Source organism: Oryza glaberrima, chromosome 6 (assembly GCF_000147395.1).
Source record: "Oryza glaberrima chromosome 6, OglaRS2, whole genome shotgun sequence".
NCBI classification, from domain to species: domain Eukaryota; kingdom Viridiplantae; phylum Streptophyta; class Magnoliopsida; order Poales; family Poaceae; genus Oryza; species Oryza glaberrima.
This window is the reverse complement of record NC_068331.1, coordinates 25,338,588-25,358,250: the sequence shown is the minus strand read 5'-3', so window position 1 is coordinate 25,358,250 and position 19,663 is coordinate 25,338,588. Positions and strand designations below refer to the sequence as shown.

Here is a 19,663-nt window from a genome sequence, read left to right as displayed (position 1 = left end):
ATCTATAATTAAATAAATTTTCATAATATATTAGTCTTAGGTTAAAAATATTACTACTTTTTTCTACAAAATTAATTAAACTTAGAGTAGTTTGACTTTGACCAAAGTCAAAACGTCTTATAACCTGAAGTGGAGGGAGTAACTCTTTAGTTATAAGGACAAGGGGATGACTTCGGCTCGGGCGCTCGATGGGAGGGGGTTAGAATCGGGCGCTGACATTATGACGTCAGCGCCACGTATGCGTGCAAAACCACTTTAAACTGATTTTTCTCTTAAATTACTTATCAAAATCATGATCCGATTGCACCATTAAATTCGTTGCAATTAAATCTTCAAAACAAGACCACACATGGATATATTCCGACGAAAAAAATTTTAGCTTATTATTGAATTATTTTTAAATGTTGCACGATGTTCCATCAGGTATATCGGAATTGTTTCACTAAGTAGATCGAAAATGTTTCACTCGTTTAAATCGGGTGTTGTTTTACCTTATATATAAACAATCTTTCAGCAAATAGCGAAGAATGTTTCAGTTCACTGCAACATTAGATCTATACATAGTGAAACATTGTAAGTACACTAGGTGAAACATTTTTTGTGGAACAAAAAATAACCGAATTTCCTTAATAGCGGTTTTCAAAATATGTGGGTGATTTGTTGCAATGAAATATTTCAGTTCACTACAACATTAAATCTATACATAATGAAACATTGTAAGTGCACTAGATGAAATATTTTTATTGGAATAAAAAATAAACCAAATTCCCTTAATAGAGATTTTTCAAAATACGTGGGTAATTTGTTGCAATGGAGTATATGATGGAGATAAATGTCAGATGAGAGCAGAGACGTGGTGGGGCCAAGGACAGGCAGCGCGTGGGGGGAGAGAGCGCTCGATATTTCTCCCTCCCCCGAGCGACCGATCCGGGGCATTTCCCTATCGACACCGGACTATAACAAAGTACAATCATGTTACCAGTTTACTTAAAAAAAGTTATTCTATGTTGCTGACCAAAAAGACCACCTGTCGGTCCGAAACGGCCCAAAACGTAAACAAGCTTTGTCGGTGCGAACAAACTGGGCCGTTCGTGGGATTGGGAACAATTTGTTTGTGGCCCGGGAACAAATCAACCGCGTGTGCGAGTCCGTCCGCAAATGGGCCGACGCCCACAATTCTCTCGGGAAAAATTCGGGAGGCCGCTACACTCGCGGCACGTCTCACTCTCACTGCAACGACGGTTTCTCGCGCATCGCCACACACATGCAGTGATGCAGATGAACCATTCCCAAAGTGAGCAACAATCACCCAAAGTGTACGAGGAATCATCCATTCTTTCTTGTCATTTCTGCGGTATTCTTACGTACGACGCTAGCTATCAACACACAACACAAGCACGCCCGATAATTAATTAAGCTAGCCGGGCGAGCGAACAATGCAACGTACAATCGATCGACACACACGCACAACACGAAAGTTATTCGGCGTCCCCGTGCTGTACGTAGTTACTACTAGCCGCCGTCGCCGTCGCCGGCGTTCACGCCGGCGTGAGGCCGTGCCTGAGCGCGGCGTTCCAGACGGCGTCGATCCGGTCGACGTCGATGGCGCCGACCTCGTGGTGGTCCCACCCCTCCAGGAAGTGGACGACGCCGCCGGCGTGGCACGCGTGCACGACGCCGCGGCCCATGGTGTACTCGCACGTCCCCAGCCCCTCCACGTCCTCCGGCAGCCTCATCGCGGCGAGCTTCCCGTACGTGCAGTCCCGCCGGAACCCGATGATCGGCGGCACCACGAACTGGTGGAAGTGCGTCCCCGCCGGCGCCCACCGCTGCTCCCTCGGCGACAGCCACTTCCCCACGATCCACGTCTGCGACGACCGACATCGCCGTCGTAAGACATCATGATTGAGTTAGATGCACCGACCAGTTCAATTATATTTTACGTACGTACTACCTTGCAATTCTGTGCAGCCTGGTACTTGGTGACCTGGACCAGATACTGCTGGAACTCCGCAGGGGCCTCCCTCTGAATATTCATGAACCTCTCCGTTGACAGTGTCAGCATCTGAACAAAACAAACACAAAAACAGTAAGCTAAGCTGAATCACTTCCATTCTCTCTATAGCATTCTTCTGATGAACGTACCAAGACTCTGATCTTCTTCCTGCAGAGGTAGAGAGCGATGGCTCTGCCGAGCTTCGACGTCGCGCCGGTGAGGAACACCTCCGCGACGTCGCCGGGGATCTCGTTGAGGATCACCGCCGCCGTCAGGGTGTTGCCGTGCACCACCCTCACCCGCAGGTCGGGATGCTTGCGGACGAACAGCGTGCCACCCCCATTGAGCGCCTCATTCTGTCGAGCGCACACACACACAAAAGAATTACTCACTACAGTTTCAGTTAATTCGATCTTTCACTGAACTTTCCTGCCGTCAAATTCAGTGAAATCTGACAAGAAACCATTATAACCACGTTGCTAAGAGTAGTACACAGTACAAACCAATGACATTTAGCTACCTACCCAGAATCAAGAATTTATCACAAACAGAATCATTGGGACATTGGTGTTCACTTGTACTACCTGCATACTACGACTCGCCCAAAGTTCAGTCGCTGTATGGACACAGTACCAGAATGGCACGGCCACATGCGTGTCATAAAAGAATTAATCGAGCTATAGCTAACAACAACCTACTAACACTGCACAGTCTGCACTTGACTTTGTCCTACTAGAGGAAGACAACCAACATGCTTGCACTTGCAAGCAGCTTAATTACATCAACCCATCACTCACAACGCAGTACGAAGTACAGCTAGTACGATCGGTACACAATTATGAGTAGCTAATTAATCGAATCCGTATGATGCTATTACTCACCTTGTTGAGTGCAGCAAGGCTGAGCACTTTGACGCCCATCTTGTCCGCCCTCAGGATCGCGAGCTCGATCATCTCATTGATGCCCTTCTTCGCCGAAGGGATGAAATACTGCAGGATATTAAAAAAAATAAAACGATAAGTTGCATGCACTAACCAGTTCAATGGAAATCAGCCTTGAGGCTTGGATGAAACGTGTGACCTGGAAGCCGTAGCGGGGCACGCTCCAGGTCTGGTGGAGGAAGCCGCGGAGCTTATAGAAGCTGACAGTGAAGGTCTTGGAGCAGAACCACTGGAGGAGCATGAAGCCGAAGGCGATGGGCCAGAGCGGGAGAAGGACGAGGTGCGTCGCGAACGGCAGCGAGCTGCACGCGCGGAACGCGAACGGCACGTGCATCGACGACACCACGTCCACCACGTGCACCAGGAACACAAAGTCCGGCACCCGATGGTTCTTTCCTACAGAAATTAAAAAATATGATTCGAACTAATTAGTTCTTCAATTCAATCAGACACACGGTCATCGATTTTTAAGTTCAATCTGGGTTATGGATAAACTCTCTGTATAAATTGTAGTACTACGTTATATCCAATTTGATAGTAGATTGTTTTTTTTTTTGCGGGGAAGTAGATTGTGGTATTTTAGAATAGAGAGAGTAGCTAATACCTAGGTCAACCTCCTTCTGAAGCTGCCAAGACTTGGGGTTGAGGGTCCCTCCCAGGGCATCAAAGAGAGGCATGAACAGGCAGAAATTGGAGTCCTTCTCCCTGTGGTGTAGGCTAAGATACCTGCACACATCACCACAAGCATCCACAGGATTAATTAGCAGCAGTCTTAATTTCTAGGAATATCGTCGAAATGGACACAAAAGTCACGTCAGTCCGGGTTCCAAATTGCAAATCATGTCTCCAAGACCTCCCTACAATGGTTTCAACTTCTTAATTAATTCCTGTCAACCACTAGCCCATCCCTATCTAAGCTGCTCTGTTCATGCACAGTGACTCACCTGATTAGAGAAAAATTAAATCATTTGACCACTTGATTAGTACTCCATCAGTTTATCACGAGCATTGATTATCAGTTTCCAGTACGCAGCAGCGATGATTAGGGTTATAAATCATATGGCCATTCTCGTCAAGCCTGGCTATTAATGCAGTCACTGGTTTAAGGGATACCTGATCCATTCGTTAACCAGGACAGGATCGATAACATTCGCTTTAGATGACCACGACATATATATATAGGAGTATTCCAAATTGGAAAGTGATATATGCTCCAACAATGCGACTCTCATACAGTAATAAAATGCATAGTGGACACACTTCCTTAGCTCCTATGATTTCTATATATAAGCTCGTTAGTTTTTTTTTTTAAAAAAAAAAAACTTTTGAACCTTACAATATGCACTTGTTTGGACCCTCGAGTAGATAATATTACAAAATCTGATAGTCCATTATTCATTTACTTCAATGTTTCATAGTATCAATCTTTTTATTTCTCATGCAAGCAAGGCCTTTTTTGGAAATGCAAGAACTTCGCCATCACTGCGACAACTTGATTAATTCGTTGACAATTTTGGAAACAGAAATTATATGTTTTATCCAGAGATGCCTTAATATAACTAATTAAGGTCGACACATGACAGTGGACGCCACACCGGTCACCATAAATTGGGGGTAGTTGGCCAATGGGCGTGACACTTCAATTAATTTGGCAGTTTTTGGTATATTTTTGTGCTGTCTAAGTGCAATCTTTTTCGAGTTAATTGCATGGTGACACCACATACAGATATATGACTTGGTGCCTTCGACTATAGTGCACTGGACATGTCGCTCTGTACACATATAGGCCTCTATCCAGACGCGTGCACGGGAGCATGCGACATTAAATGGTGTTAATTAAGAAAATACGCTGCTAATAAGTACGAAGTACATATGTAAAATAAAGGAAAAATATATACCGTATGTTTTTTCCCTACCGGATTCGTATTGAAAGTACTATACATATGGTACCTATTAAGTTTTTAAATACGGAGTATATGGTATGGAAAATAAAGGGTGTAGAATGCGCACAACACACTACACACATATTGTACTAAATTTCTACTAAAAATGTTTGTCCTGTTATCTTAATTAGCTTATTATTCACCAGACTATATATTTTAACAAATTGTTTGCTTTGCACTTCACAAAATATTTTTTTCAAGAAAAGAAGCCTATTATTTAGACAACTTGTTTTAAGCTACTGTTAAATTTATTTTTTGAAATATTTAATTTGTCAACAATCTGTTTAATAGTTTAAATCAAATATGGCCTAATTTGAATAAATATAAATTAGTGGAGCGAGGTAAGGGAACATAGTGGATCAGTTTGGATGATATTATGAATAGTATGTAAATTAGAGGACTCACGATGGTGTGTAGATGAGGTATCTGAGAAAGGGAAAATCCTGGAAGGTCTTGTGTGAGATGACCTCGACGTTGCTGTACCCCATGGACCGGAGGTAGTCGAAGAGGAGGATGTGTCCATAGACCAGGCTCACGGAGCCGTGTCCCGCCATGAAGGCCCCTGCAAGTGGGGCCCACGCCACCAGCGTCAGGATCAGGCTCTCCAATGGCGTCACGAACCCAGCTGCATTAATCAAGCAGTTAATTAAACACATCATTAAAAACGAAACGATTTTGCTATATCTCACTCGAAAGATTTTTTCTTACCTCTCACTCGATTTTCTCACTCAAATTTACAGTGTATTTTTTTGTAAGTTACAGTGTAATTTATGAAACTTACACTGTAACTTTTGTAAGTTACACTGTAATTTTTGAATCTTCGCATGTAAATTTTAAATTTTGTATTGGATTTGGTCTTTTTCTTGAGGATATGGTAATTTAATGTCCATTATGGTGTTTCTTAATTGCCTTTTACTTTTTATTATATCTATCAGATTTTAATCTAAAGATTAAAAATCTGTGTGATACAATCATAAAAATATTTCGAAAGATGTATAGGTACTCCCAAAACGAAATTAGACGCTAATAAGTACTCCCTCCGTATTTTAATGTATCACGTCGTTGATTTTTTGACAAACGTTTGACCTTTCGTCTTATTCAAAAAATTTGTATAATTAGAATTTATTTTATTATGACTTGATTTATCATCAAATGTTCTTTAAGCATGATATAAGTATTTTTATATTTGCATAAAATTTTTGAATAAGACGAGTGATCAAACGTTGATTAAAAAGTCAACGACGTCATACATTAAAATATGGAGGGAGTAATTAATAAAGTTTGTAGATGAAAATTAGGGCCTGTTTGGCATAGCTGAGCTTAGCCAAACAGTTTCAGCTCCACCAAAATTAAGAGTGGAGTTGGGTAGAGCTCTTCTCCATAACTCCACTCCAGACTCAACTTCTGGAGTTATATTTAGGAGTTGGAGCTGTACGAAGAGAACTTTAATTTCAGGGTATTATTGTTACCTGTGAGAGCTTGGGTGGCTTGGAAGGAGTGGTGCAAGGAGTGGTACCGGCTGAAGAGTGGGCCCAGATGGAGGGCCCGGTGGGCCCAGTAGAAGGCCGGCTCTGAAACGGCCACGTGCAGCACCACAGCGATGGCCCACCCACGTAGGTCCCACGCCGAGAGATCCGACGTGGCAGGGAAGACACGGCTGGTGACCAGCACCGCCGCGATTAGGGTTTGCATGATCACCATGTTATCCCTGAAAAAAAAAAGATCATCCAAATTAAATGACAGACTCAAAGATATCTCACATCACATTAATGATAACAATCAAAATGGGATAATATCATACATGATTACATATATATTTTTTGAGATAATAAGAGCACGGAAGTGGCATTCAACCATCGTAGACAAGTTGAACTCTCTTCGTCCACTAGAGGAGATCCGACAACAACGATACAATGCTGGTGAGTTTTGTAGTCTAGAATATTTTGAGATAGAATAACAACGAATATTTTGACTTATTCTAAAACAACGATTGTGAACGAAGATTTCATATAGATCTGTTGACCCATTCTACATAGTAGTAATATTTTGCGATGGAGGTAGGAGCAAATTGTACATGGTTTATGGTTTGTCAAGGTGCACTAGCAAAAGCAAGCGTGGTGTGGTGTGTCGATGAATAATTAATTATTTTCCACTCTTACAAATGGTGATAAATGATTTGCCATTGAATCCACGTGCTACATGTCCGTGATCTCGTGCGCTTTGAATGGCACCACGTTACGACATGCTGCTACTGGTACTCGCTCGCTCACTTCGCAATCGAGACCAACACGGCCACCGAAATGCAGATGGAGTTATTGCGCGAGCATTTACTCCCAACCTCCAATCGTGATATGGTCTTCAACACTTCATGGTCTTAAGCTATGGACCGGGATATATGCATGATTTGATACACCATATATATCGTGGGCCTCATGGCACATCTAAACCCAAAAAGGAGCTAACTATACTACTATATGAGTATAATAGATTAAACCGAAACTTAATTTTCATTAATTGGCTGGTCCTCCCTTCAGACCTTATTAAGCCTGTGTTTGGTTTGGTTGAGTTAAGGTCGATAAGACGTAGAGAAATACATGAAAAAGATGTTAATAGAACATTTATATATTTATTCCTAGCGGTTTAAAGTATATATGTAAACTGTAGATACGTGTGAGTCGGCTAGCCAATTAATCATAGCCGGCCTGTAGGCAGCATCGTACTTTCACATGTCACATCGATCGTTTGAACATCTGTATGAATTATTAAATATAGGCTAAAAATAACTAATTGTACAGATTACGACTAATTTGCGAGACGAATTTTTAAGCCTAATTACTCTATGATTTAACAATACGGTGTTACAGTAAATATTTGCTAATAATATTTAATTAAGTTTAATAAATTCGTCTCGCAGTTTATTAACGGATTATGTAATTAGTTTTTTTATTAGTACCCGAATACCACATGCGACACCGTATATAATATTTGATGTGACACAACCAAACTTTACGCTCATAATCTAAACACCAGCTTCGTGTTCATAGCATGATGAAACGGGTCATCCATTACATTTGGTCGTACTTGTAGCTTCCTAGCCAGGAGGAATCTATCTGCAATTACTACTGTCTTGGACATGAGCAGTAAATACTACCGATCGACTTCAAAGAAGAATTAAAAGCTGAAGTTATGCTGCTGTTTATAAACAGAGACCCCAAGTACTTACACACAGTATTATCTATAGTAACTTTTAGATAGCGCATAACCATGACCCGATCACAAAAAGCCAAACGAGAACAGTAATCAACTAACTAGAGGGAGGTAAAAAAAAAGTTACTACTACTACTATTATTAATTACCAGTCCCACTCGGTGTCGATCTGGCGGAAGTCGACGCCGTCGTCGACGACGCGGCGGCGGCGGGTGAAGAAGAGCATGTTGCCGTAGGAGAACCATAGCTGGTAGGTGAGCGACCGGAGCGCGAGGAGGAGGATGAGGTGGAGGCACCACGACGTCCCCAGCGGCAACCTCCCTTGCTCCCTCCACTCCTGCACCACCTTCCCCACCACCGGCCCGTACAGCAAATACTGCATATATATCATCCACAATCCATCCATCAATTAGCCAAACAGCCATTGCTAATGCATATCATGAATTCATGATCAGTTCATCATTATATCACATATATACTAATTGTTTGTTGCAATGATATGTATATATATACAAAGAAGTGAAGCAGCAGTTGATCAAGTGTGCTTGCCTTGTATGAGCCTAAGAGTGCCCAAGGCCAAGAAGACAAGGGAGAGGCCATGGAGATGGCCATGGCCAGGGATATCGAGCTCGGTGGATGGGGATGATGAACTAGATAGCTAGCTAGCTAGAACTGCTGGGTTGGGAAGAATGGAGAGATCTCTCTCTCTGTCACCCACCTATGATTCTTGGGACGCCAAGACCCTCCCCTATTTATAACAAGAGGGAGGAGCGAAAAGTCCATCAGAGAATTCAATGGCAACCTTCCTATTTTCCAACTCTGGCAGTGGTTAGCCAGCTCGAGCGCTGCCTTAATTCACTACTCCTCCTCTTCTTATTTTTCTTCTTCTTAAAAAAACAAAAAGACGTAGTCACATAAACGGCAATACGTAGAAAGACCCGGTCTTTCGGCTAATACCGTAAGATGTGGGCTAGTCGATTTAAGTTCGAGCCTCACTTTTCTTTTAGTAAGTTTCGATAGGAGAGTCCTTCTCTCATATTGAATGTTTTTTTCTTTCAATAAACAGTAATACGTACTCTGGCCGAGCGTGCATGCATGCATGTACTTGAAAAGGTTAACAGTACATCAACATTTTTTTTACGGACAGTTGAATTACTAAAATACCGAGTATATTTTTTATAGGTAATCCATTAGCTCATAAATAATTAATTATTAATTATTCAAAACTTTAAAAATATATATTTTACAAAAAAAATAAACTTAAAGATCTTAAAAAAATACATTGTATAATTGTTTTAAAAACGTGCTAACGAAAAGAAAGAAAAAGGTTATAGTTTAGAGTTAAAAAAAAGTGCCTTATATTTCACAATGGACGAATTACATCCCTTCTCAAAAGTATGATGTTTTGGACATCGGTAGTAGTCGTCCCTAATGCACACGTTTACCATTAATTTGTCAAACTATACATATATATTTATAAAATATTAAATTATAGCTATATAAAAGAGTTTTTCATGGAAAATCTACTGACAGAATTTTCAATTTTTAAGTCCTATTATTTTTGCATCAATTAACAATTCAATATTTTACGTTTTGATTTCATGTATTTTAGGAGGACATGCATCTTTTTACGAACGGATATATATAGTATTTTAGGATGACATGCATGCATCTTTTTACGTACTATTAATTAAAACTACTGGCCAGATATAATATGTTGTTCATATCAATGTGACTAATTGAATTGATGTGCAACTGCGGGAGTACCACAGTACGTACCAGTAGCATTTGGCCGGGCGGTACCACTACGAGAGCCATGGCCAAAAAATTCTACCATAGCTACTAGCAGTAGAATGTAGCAGTTATTGTCTAGCAAAAATAGTTATTCCCAGCGTTTACGGTTCCAACAGGCCCTTCCAACAGTAGAGGTAATTTGCTGAAATTCTTTTCTTTCATGATGTAAGTTTCAGTAAATACACACAATACATCATTTTTTTCGAAAATTTATATCCCAACAAGTTCTATGAATATCATTGTATTTATAAGATTTTATTTGATTTTTTTCCTTTTTTATCAATTCAAATTTGAATTTGGATGAAACTCCTCGAAATCTCAGACGGTTTCTATTTTCAAGCCTCGTCGAAACGTCGAAATTTCGCAAAATCCGACCGGATTTCGTCGGAATCGTAAACCCGGGTTATTCCCTCCTTTTTCATATTATAATTAAGTCGGTTTTGGTTTTTTAATCAATTTTTTAAAAGTTTGATTAAATTTATAAAAAAAATTAGGAACATCTGAAACACCACATTAGTTTAATGAAATCTAACATTGAATATATTTTGATAATATTTTTATTTTGTGTTAAAAATACTATTATTTTATAATATGGAAATTGAGAGAGTAGCTACGAGACGTATGTACGGTACTCAGTGGCGAAGCTATATTGTGTTTGGGGGTACACATGAACACCCAAATTCTTAATTTCTCACTTAAAAACACTAGAATGTACAGTGTTGTACTCAAATTTTATAGATTCTTAATGGAAGTGCACCCCCTTGTTTTGGTGCTAGCTTCGCCCCTGACGGTACTAAGATCCAAAGGCAAACTATGGACCAGTTTGAATCTAATGAAGATGAAATTAGGGTACACAAAATGAAAAAGTCATTAGCGTGTAATTAATTGATTTTTAATTATTAAAAATTTGAAAATGGTTTTATTTGTTATTTTAAAGCAACTTCTATAAAAAAAGTTTTCGCACGAAACACACCGTTTAACATTTTAAAAAGCGTGCTAACAGAAACCGAGAAAAAACCTATACCTTAATGAGAAAAGAACACCACCTATGCGTTTATTTTTTAAATTCAGTGCAATGAAAGCACTTATATACACGTGTGCACATGTATAAATATACAGACATATATCGTACCTATGTAAACATCTCCGAACATTGGATAACATATTTTAAGATTAATGAAGCTAGTCACTAGGGGCGTATCGTTGTTAACAGATACGTTGCCTATCGCTGAATAATCAACCATAGATACGAGCTCACTAATGTTGACTCTAGGACTTGTTTGTGGGTGAGCATGTTTCACCACAACAAACTTAACCAGTTAAATTACGCTCACTTCGATGGATTTGCTTGTTTGAGCTACAATTAATTTTACCGTATATATTTTTAAATTGATGTAGAGGTTTTTTTCTCTTTTTTTTGTCATATCTACTTCTGTGTTTTAACATACGATGGCGTTTATTTTTTATGTAAATTTTTGACCGCTCGTTTTATTAAAAAGATTATTTAGTAATAATTTATTTTATTATGATATGATTAATTTCATCAATTAAAATACTTTAAGCATCACTTGTAGTACTTTTGCATATTTGTTTAGATTTTCAACAAATGAATGGTCTCGAAAATTCAATGATATTATTTATTTTGAAACAGAGGAATATCTTTTTGTTTACTTGGAATACAAATATAAATATCTTACTCTACAACTATATTTTAGTACTTGTCCCTAACTCGTATGTTGCAATTATGGTTGATATTATAAACATTAGAATTTAGTACTAGTATGTTTTGGCTTTTTTACACTGTACTAGCTGTTCCTATTAAAAAAAGAAGGGTCCATATATATTAGCTGTAACTTGCTAATTATTATTGATATTGAAATGATCCGTCACTGAAAAGAAGGGTCTATATTAGCTGTAACTTGCTAATTACTGGTTTTGAATTTGAAATTGAACTATAAAATACTTTCCGGTTTTGGGGATTGTTATCTTTTAATACATTTTTTTGTGCAAATAACTAAAGTTAAAGTGTCAGTGTTAACTTTGAAGGCCCCTTTGAATCGCAGGGTAGAAAAAACGGAGGAATAGGAAAAACACAGGATTCTGACAGAAATTGAAGCGTAAAAACAGTGGATTGCAAAACACAGGAAAAACACAGGAATGGTCGTTTGATTGGAGCGCATGAAAAATGCAAGAATCGGATGAGAGAGATAGACTCAAGGGAAATTTTCCAAGAGGTTGGAGCTCTTGCTAAATTTCCTCCAAAATCCACATGCTATGTGCCATTCCATATAAATTTCATAGGATTTGGAAAGCTTCAATCCTTTGAATCAAAGGGTCAAATAGGAAAATTTCCTATAGAATTTGAGTCCTATCAAATTCCTCCATAAATCCTTTGATAGATCATGCGCTGATGTGGTCTCATACGGACTCAAAATCCTATTCGTACATGGTGGTTAATGGCCTTAGTCAGTTAGACCTCAGATTAGTTTGAGTCAAGTCGGAGAGAGAATTCACAAAATTGAAATTGATTAAGCACAGCAGGGAAACAAGTTGATTAATATTGATGAATATGTCGATCGAAGAAAGTAAGCATCCATCGGCAAATTAACCAAAAGAGTTCAAATATAAAATTGCTCAAGGGAACAGTTAATATTTTAGGTGACTAAAAATATAAATAATTTTAGTCACCGGCCAGCGCGAGTCAGGGGATGGGGAGGGAGAGGGAGAGAGAGGAGGGGGGAGGGACGGGGTATTCTGGGCTTAGAGTGATGGCAAGATAAGGGGCTAGATGAGGTGACGGTAGTGCCAACGAAGCCATGGGTTAGCTGGAGGATGATGGTGGACAATGCTAGTTGTAAGGATATATGATTTTTGACTGGAGGTATGGATATATGATTATAAGCAGTTAGGTGGTGAAGGCGATTATCGGTGGATCTAAAAGCAGGAGCTAGTGGAAACGGGGAAGAACAACGAGACATGAACATGTTGTTGCTGCTTATCTAAGGAGGTGGACTGGGGAGGTGCAGTAAGAGGAAGGCGGGTGAAGGCCAGTAGCACGGGGCTCTCCTATGCTTATGAAAATAGATGCACAATGGAGACACGAATTTTTACGTGGAAAACCATTGCGGGAAAAAACCACGGGTGCTGACCGGCAATGATCACTATAGAGGAGATGATTACAAACGTAGGGGAATCACAATGGGAATATCAACCCTTCCCGTACGGCTTACAAGAGTATATATAAGGGAAATAGAAAGACATCTAATAGGAACTCCTACTAGGAAACTAATCCGAATATATTGTGGGCCCAAAATTCGGATCACATATTTAACAATCTCCACCTTGAGACGAATTTCCTCTTGTAGCATAAAAACATCAATCACCAAAGATATCTCATGTAGGTAAAATCACTGCGCGCCAAATAGTCTCTAGGACTGTACTGTCACACCCACCAAGCTTGAGCAAAGCTCAAACTTAGTAGCAGGAACTGGCTTTGTCATCATATCAACTGGGTTATCATGAGTACTTATCTTGCATACCTTGACATCACCTTCAGCAATCACACCTCGAATAAAGTGATATCTCACATCAATGTGTTTTGTTCTCTCATGGAACATCTGATCCTTTGTAAGGCATATTGCACTTTGACTATCACAAAATATATTAATGCAAGACGTAACTCCACAAAGCTCAGTGTACAAACCTCTAAGCCAAATAGCTTCTTTACAAGCTTCAGAAATAGCCATATACTCTATTTCAGTAATAGATAAGGCAACAGTTGCTTGCAAACTTGCCTTCCAACTAATAGCACATCCTCCAATAGTGAAAACATAACCTGTGAGCGATCTTCTCCTATCCAAATCTCCAGCAAAATCTGAATCCACGTAACCAACAAGTCTATCTCTAGATCTCCCAAACTGCAAACAATCACTAGATGTACCACGTAGGTATCTGAAAATCCATTGAACAGCTTTCCAATGCTCTTTGCCAGGATTAGCCATGTATCTACTGATAACACTCAATGCATGTGATAAGTCAGGACGAGAACATACCATGGCATACATAAGTGAACCAACTGCACTTGAATAAGGAACTCTAGACATGTACTCAATATCATAATCTGACTGTGGACATAAATATGAAGATAATCTGAAATGTGCAGCTAAAGGAGTCCTCACTGGTTTTGCATCATGCATATTGAAACGACGAAGAACTTTTTCAATATAACCTTTCTGACTAAGATATAACTTGCTAGAATGTCTTTCTCTAGTAATTTCCATACTGAGAATTTTCTTCGCTGCACCCAAATCCTTCATCCCAAATTCACTACTCAATTGTGCCTTCAACTTTGCTATCTCTGATTTGTCTTTTGCAGCAATCAACATATCATCAACATAAGAAGCAAATATATAGCTAAACCATCAACAACTTTGAGATAAACACAGCTATCATAATTGGATCTTCTAAACTTCTGAGAAAGCACGAAAGAGTCAAATCTCTTATACCATTGTCTAGGTGACCGCTTCAATCCATAAAGAGATTTCTTTAACCTACATACTAGGTCCTCTTTTCCAGGAACAACAAAACCTTCAGGTTGCTCCATATAAATGTCCTCTTCTAACTCCCCATGTAAAAATGCAGTTTTAACATCCATTTGCTCTAGTTCATAATCATGCATTGCAACAATACTGAGTGCGAATTGAACTATGCTTCACAACAGGGGAAAAGACATCATTGAAATCAATACCTAGAATCTGGCTATAACCTTTAGCAACTAACCTTGCTTTGTATCTTGCCTCATCACTTGGAGATATACCTTGCTTTCTTTTGAAGATCCACTTGCAACGGATAGGTTTCTTCTCCTTTGGCAACTTCACCAATTCCCAAGTATGATTCTTTTCAAGTGACTCCATCTCATCATGCATAGCAGTTATCCATCTATTGCAATAATCAGAAACAATAGCCTCAGAATATGTAGAAGGTTCAGCATTACCTTCAATTTCTTCTGCTACACTCAAAGCATAAGCAACTATGTTCGCTTCTTCAATATATCTTTGAGGAGGTTTAGTATTTCTTTTGAGCTTATCTTTTGCAATAGAACGTTTTGGAGACTGCTAAACAGTAGAAGAATTTGTATCTTCAATAACAGGTGCATCTTGGTTAATAGCAACATCTTCTTTTTCTGGTGCATGCCCTGAACTGATCAAGTGCTCCACCTGCACACTTGCTTTCTCCTAACTCTCAACAGGAACATTAGTAGGAGGTTTGTCATGTAACATAACTGATTTATAGAAGACAACATTTCTACTAATCACAACCTTTTTGGTTTCAGGACACCATAACTTATAGCCTTTCACACCAAACGGATAACCAAGAAAAATGCACTTAATAGCTCTAGGCTCCAATTTACCATTATCTACATGAGCATAAGCAGTACAACCAAATACTCAAGTCTGAATAATTTGCTGGGGAACCAGACCATACCTCAATTGGAGTCTTCTTATCAATGACCTAACTGGGTGATCGATTGATAAGATAATAAGTAGTGGAAACGGCTTCCGCCCAAAACTGTTTAGGCAAACCTGCATTAGACAACATACAACGGGTCTTTGATATAATTGTCTTTTTCATACGCTCAGCTACGCTGTTTTGTTGAGGTGTGTGAGGAACGGTGTAGTGACACACAATGCCTTTAGACTTGTAATATGATTTAAATATCTTAGAATAGAACTCCATCCCATTGTCAGTACGAAGGATTTTCACCTTTCTTTCAGTTTGTCTTTCAACCATAGTCTTCCACTCCTTAAACACATCAAAAGCTTGATATTTGTTCTTCAAGAAATGAGGCCAAACTTTTCGCGAATAATCATCAACGATAGTCATCATGTAACGAGCACCTCCAAAAGATGTCTTACAAGCAAGCCCCCATAAATCAGAATGCATATAATCAAGAATACCTTTAGTAGTATGTGTAGATGTGTTGAATTTCACCCTCTTATGCTTGCCAAGCTTCCCGATGCTTTGTCCATCTAGCAATCCTCGCTTGCTCAATTCTGCCAAACCAATTTCACTCATATGCCCAAGACGCATATGCCAAAGATTAGTAGCATCGGAATTAGATAATGAATCAGAAACTGCTGCAACATTACCTAATATAGTTGTACCTCGCAGATGGTACAGGTTGGCAGATTTAATATCAGCTTTCATCACAACAAGAGAGCCTTTAGTTACCTTCAAAATTCTGCCTCCACCGGAATATTTGTACCCTTTGCGATCAAGAGTACATAAAAAGATGAGACTTCTCTTCAAATTTGGAATATGCCGCACATCTAACAATGTTCTAATACAACCATCAAACATCTTGATCTGAACTGTTCCAATACCTGCAACCTCGCATGGTGTATCATCACCCATCAAAACAGTACCACCTTGAACAGCTTCAAAGGTGGCAAACCAATCCCTATTCGGGCACATGTGATAGGTGCATGCAGTATCAAGAATCCACTGGTCACTAGTTTGTGCACAACCAGTATAAGCAACAAGCAATTCTGCATCAGACTTCTCATCAGTAACAACTGCGGCTTTACATTCCTCTTCTTTCTTGCCTTTTGGTATATATTTTCCGGTTCTCTTGTCTTTGTCCTGTAGCTTCCAACACTAAGAGATATCATGTCCATCTCTCTTGTAGTATTTGCATGGCTTATACCTGCCTCTGGACTTTGATCTCCTACGGTAGCTACTTAAGCTTTTATCTCTTGATTGGTTTTTTGTGTTCTTTTCCTGTTGCCTGCCCTAAACAACCAAGCCTTCTGCTTGTGAATTTGAACCTTCAGAGGGTACCATCTTCTTCATCTTTTCTTTGGCATGCAAAGCATCATAAACTTCTTTCAAAGTTAGAGTATCACGGCTATAAAATATAGTATCCCTGAAGTTTGCATATGAGCTAGGCAATGAACACAATAGAATAAGGCCTAAATCCTCTTCATCATACTTCACCTCCATAGACTCAAGGTCAGCAACAATTTCTTTGAAAGTGGAGAGATGGTCCATCACAGACTCATCATCTTGCAACTTGTGCAAAAATAACTTTTGCTTCAGGTGCATCTTACTGGTCAGATCCTTAGTCATGCATGTCTGTTCCAGCTTCAACCATAGCCCAGCGGTTGTCTCCTCCTTAAGCACCTCCTGCAAAATATTGTTAGATAGATAAAGATGAATATGTGACATAGCCTTACGATCCCTTTTCTTCTCATCATCGGATCAATCCTGTCTCCTCTTGTCAAATCCAGAAAGCGCATCATCGAGGTCTTGCTGTGCAAGAACGGCTCGCATCTTCACTTACCAAAGTGAGAATCTTGTGTCTCGGTCCAAGAGCGGTAGATCATACTTCAAACTCGCCATGGGAATTAATACTGAATTCGCTAGTAAGAAAATAATGGTAAACTAGCAAAAACACAAACTATGGTACACCTCTCGTGTGCACGTAGCGTAGATCAGAAACTTCCTGGTACACAAGCTTGTGTGCGTATAGCAATTTCCGCCGGAAATTTTGGTCCTCACGGGACAGAGCAGAAACCCGACGGCTGTTGCTCCTTTTTCTAATCTGCCTTGGGAACCGTGCGCTGCATGTAGATGGATTGACTTGGTGCTGCTCCCGTGATGGCTTTGCTGCTACTCCTGCTTTTTCTCCCCGTGCGCAGGCGGTACAACTCGGAGTCGAACAACGACTCCGCTTTGGATTTGTAGTCGACGATAGCAGAATCGATCTCGCCGAGCAGATTGACGACGATGAACCCGAAACCGGCAACGACGGCGGCGGAGTGGTGTAGATCGATCTCCAATGCTCTGGTACCACTTATTATAAAAATAGATACATAATAAAGACACGAATTTTTACGTGAAAAACCCTTGCGGGAAAAAACCACGGACGCCGACCGGCAATGATCACTATAGAGGAAATGATTATAAACATAGAGGAATCACAATAGGAATATCACCCCTTCCCATACGGCTTACAAAAGTATATATAAGAAAAATAAAAAGACACCTAATAAGAACTCCTATTATAAAACTAATCCGAATATATTGTAGGCCTAAAATTCGGATCACATATTTAACAGCAAGAGGAGATGTAAAGTATTGACACACGGGGTGGAAGGATGTCGGTGCAGGATCTAAGCCAACAAAGTTAAATGCATATTGGATTTTACTATATACATTTTCTCTACCTAATCTATGATCAATTTTTTTTAACATAAAAGCTATTTTAATAACTAGCTAGCTAGTGTCTAATTAGTATACTCTGTATGTACAGGTATACATAGATAGAAAGCTATAGTTTTGTTTTGGTCGTATGTCCATGCCTTATCAATTACTCCCTTTATCCGTAATAGAACCGTTGTTTTAACTAGTCAAAATCAAATTATACAAGAGTCTTAAAAATAACATGTATTTTATTAATCGAGAGAGAAAACGAGAGGGACAAATCGAGGATAAGAGAGCACTATTGGCTCGATGGCAAAAACAAGAAAATAATGTTAAACCAGTACTCCCTTCTCAATTTAATCATCGTATTTATAAATGGCACCAATATAAAAAAAAGACTATCATTATTCATTACTTCTGAAATTAAGGTGTTGTATTAGATATGCATATGGGCATGCAAACATGCAATTGAATGCATGGAAGAGGCATATGCAACTATATGCCATTTACTTCTACACGAATAAACGAATATGTTAACTCTACACATATAAACGAACAGACATGCAACAATGTTACTTACGTTTACGCGGATAAACAAATAGACGCCAATTAGATTATGATCAATCTGTAATGGAGGAAGTATTTAAAAGGTCTGGGTGGAACGTTACTATGAGAGGACAATCTTTATAGGACAAAGCTTCAACATAAAAAGACAATGTTTGAACTGAGTAAGTAGAGTAGCCATTAAAGCGGCTTTTAAGCAAGCTCAATAACTACAACGTTGTTGTTGTTGTAACGGAACACAATTTAAGATTTTCAGTACTGTGGCCTGCAATGCAACTGCAAGCTGAGCTTAACACACTGAGTAATACTAGTACTGTGGTCATGTGGTGTGCCCACAGCAGCTGAGCTTATAACAACACTAGCGACCGACCGATATGAAAGTCACTTACGTGGCTAGCTAGCTACAGATCGATCATTGTACATGTAGCATGTAATGCGTTGCGCATTTTGTGCACGTACCGTGGTCCATGTGGTCCGGCCATCTGGTTCACGGCCGCAGTGTGTTGGCTCAGATCAGATCCTTCCCGGCCACCTCTTTGAGCAGTGATTTTTTTTTAAACCTCTCCTTGAGCAGTGATGCTGAATTAATTTGATATTTTGATGTATATATATCCACTCATTCTTCAAGCTAAGGCCGTGTTCTTATTCCCTCTTTCCTAACCCACATCCCTCGTTTTCCGCGCACGCTTTTCAAACTGCTAAACAATGCATTTTTTTAAAATATTTTTTATATGAAAGTTGTTTTAAAAATTCATATTAATCCATTTTTTAAGATTTTTTGATTAATACTTAATTAATCTCACTATAATCGCATGCTTTGTTTTCCGTGTCGGGAGGCAAAGTTGGGAACCATGCCTCGTGAACACAGCCTTAGCTTGAAGCTTCATTTGTGCGAACTAAGGTCTTAGGGTGTGTTTGAGGAGGAGGGGATTGAGGAGATTGGGAAGATACGCAAAACGAGGTGAGCCATTAGCTCATGATTAATTGATTATTAACTATTTTAAATTTAAAAT

General features: G+C 39.4%; 1 protein-coding gene across 1 annotated transcript; it reads right to left on the bottom strand.

The window, feature by feature from the left end:
* Window positions 1-1,295: 1,295 nt before the first annotated feature.
* Window positions 1,296-8,823, bottom strand: LOC127777258 (very-long-chain aldehyde decarbonylase GL1-3). Its single transcript, XM_052303829.1, has 10 exons — window positions 8,637-8,823; window positions 8,237-8,463; window positions 6,350-6,588; window positions 5,286-5,505; window positions 3,542-3,663; window positions 3,077-3,333; window positions 2,878-2,985; window positions 2,146-2,352; window positions 1,955-2,065; window positions 1,296-1,868 (listed from the first exon to the last, which is right to left on the bottom strand). Exons 1-10 carry the CDS (start codon window positions 8,697-8,699, stop codon window positions 1,539-1,541), a joined length of 1,884 nt encoding a protein of 627 aa, XP_052159789.1. The 5' UTR covers window positions 8,700-8,823; the 3' UTR covers window positions 1,296-1,538.
* Window positions 8,824-19,663: the final 10,840 nt, after the last annotated feature.

Excerpts from the sequence above, each read along its gene's own strand:
- LOC127777258 (XM_052303829.1), bottom strand. The coding sequence starts at position 8,699 with ATGGCCATCTCCATGGCCTCTCCCTTGTCTTCTTGGCCTTGGGCACTC. Across the intron at positions 8,464-8,636 it reads CACTCTTAGGCTCATACAAG|TATTTGCTGTACGGGCCGGT; the intron begins GCAAGCACACTT and ends ATATATATGCAG. Across the intron at positions 1,869-1,954 it reads AGGCTGCACAGAATTGCAAG|ACGTGGATCGTGGGGAAGTG; the intron begins GTAGTACGTACG and ends CGGTCGTCGCAG.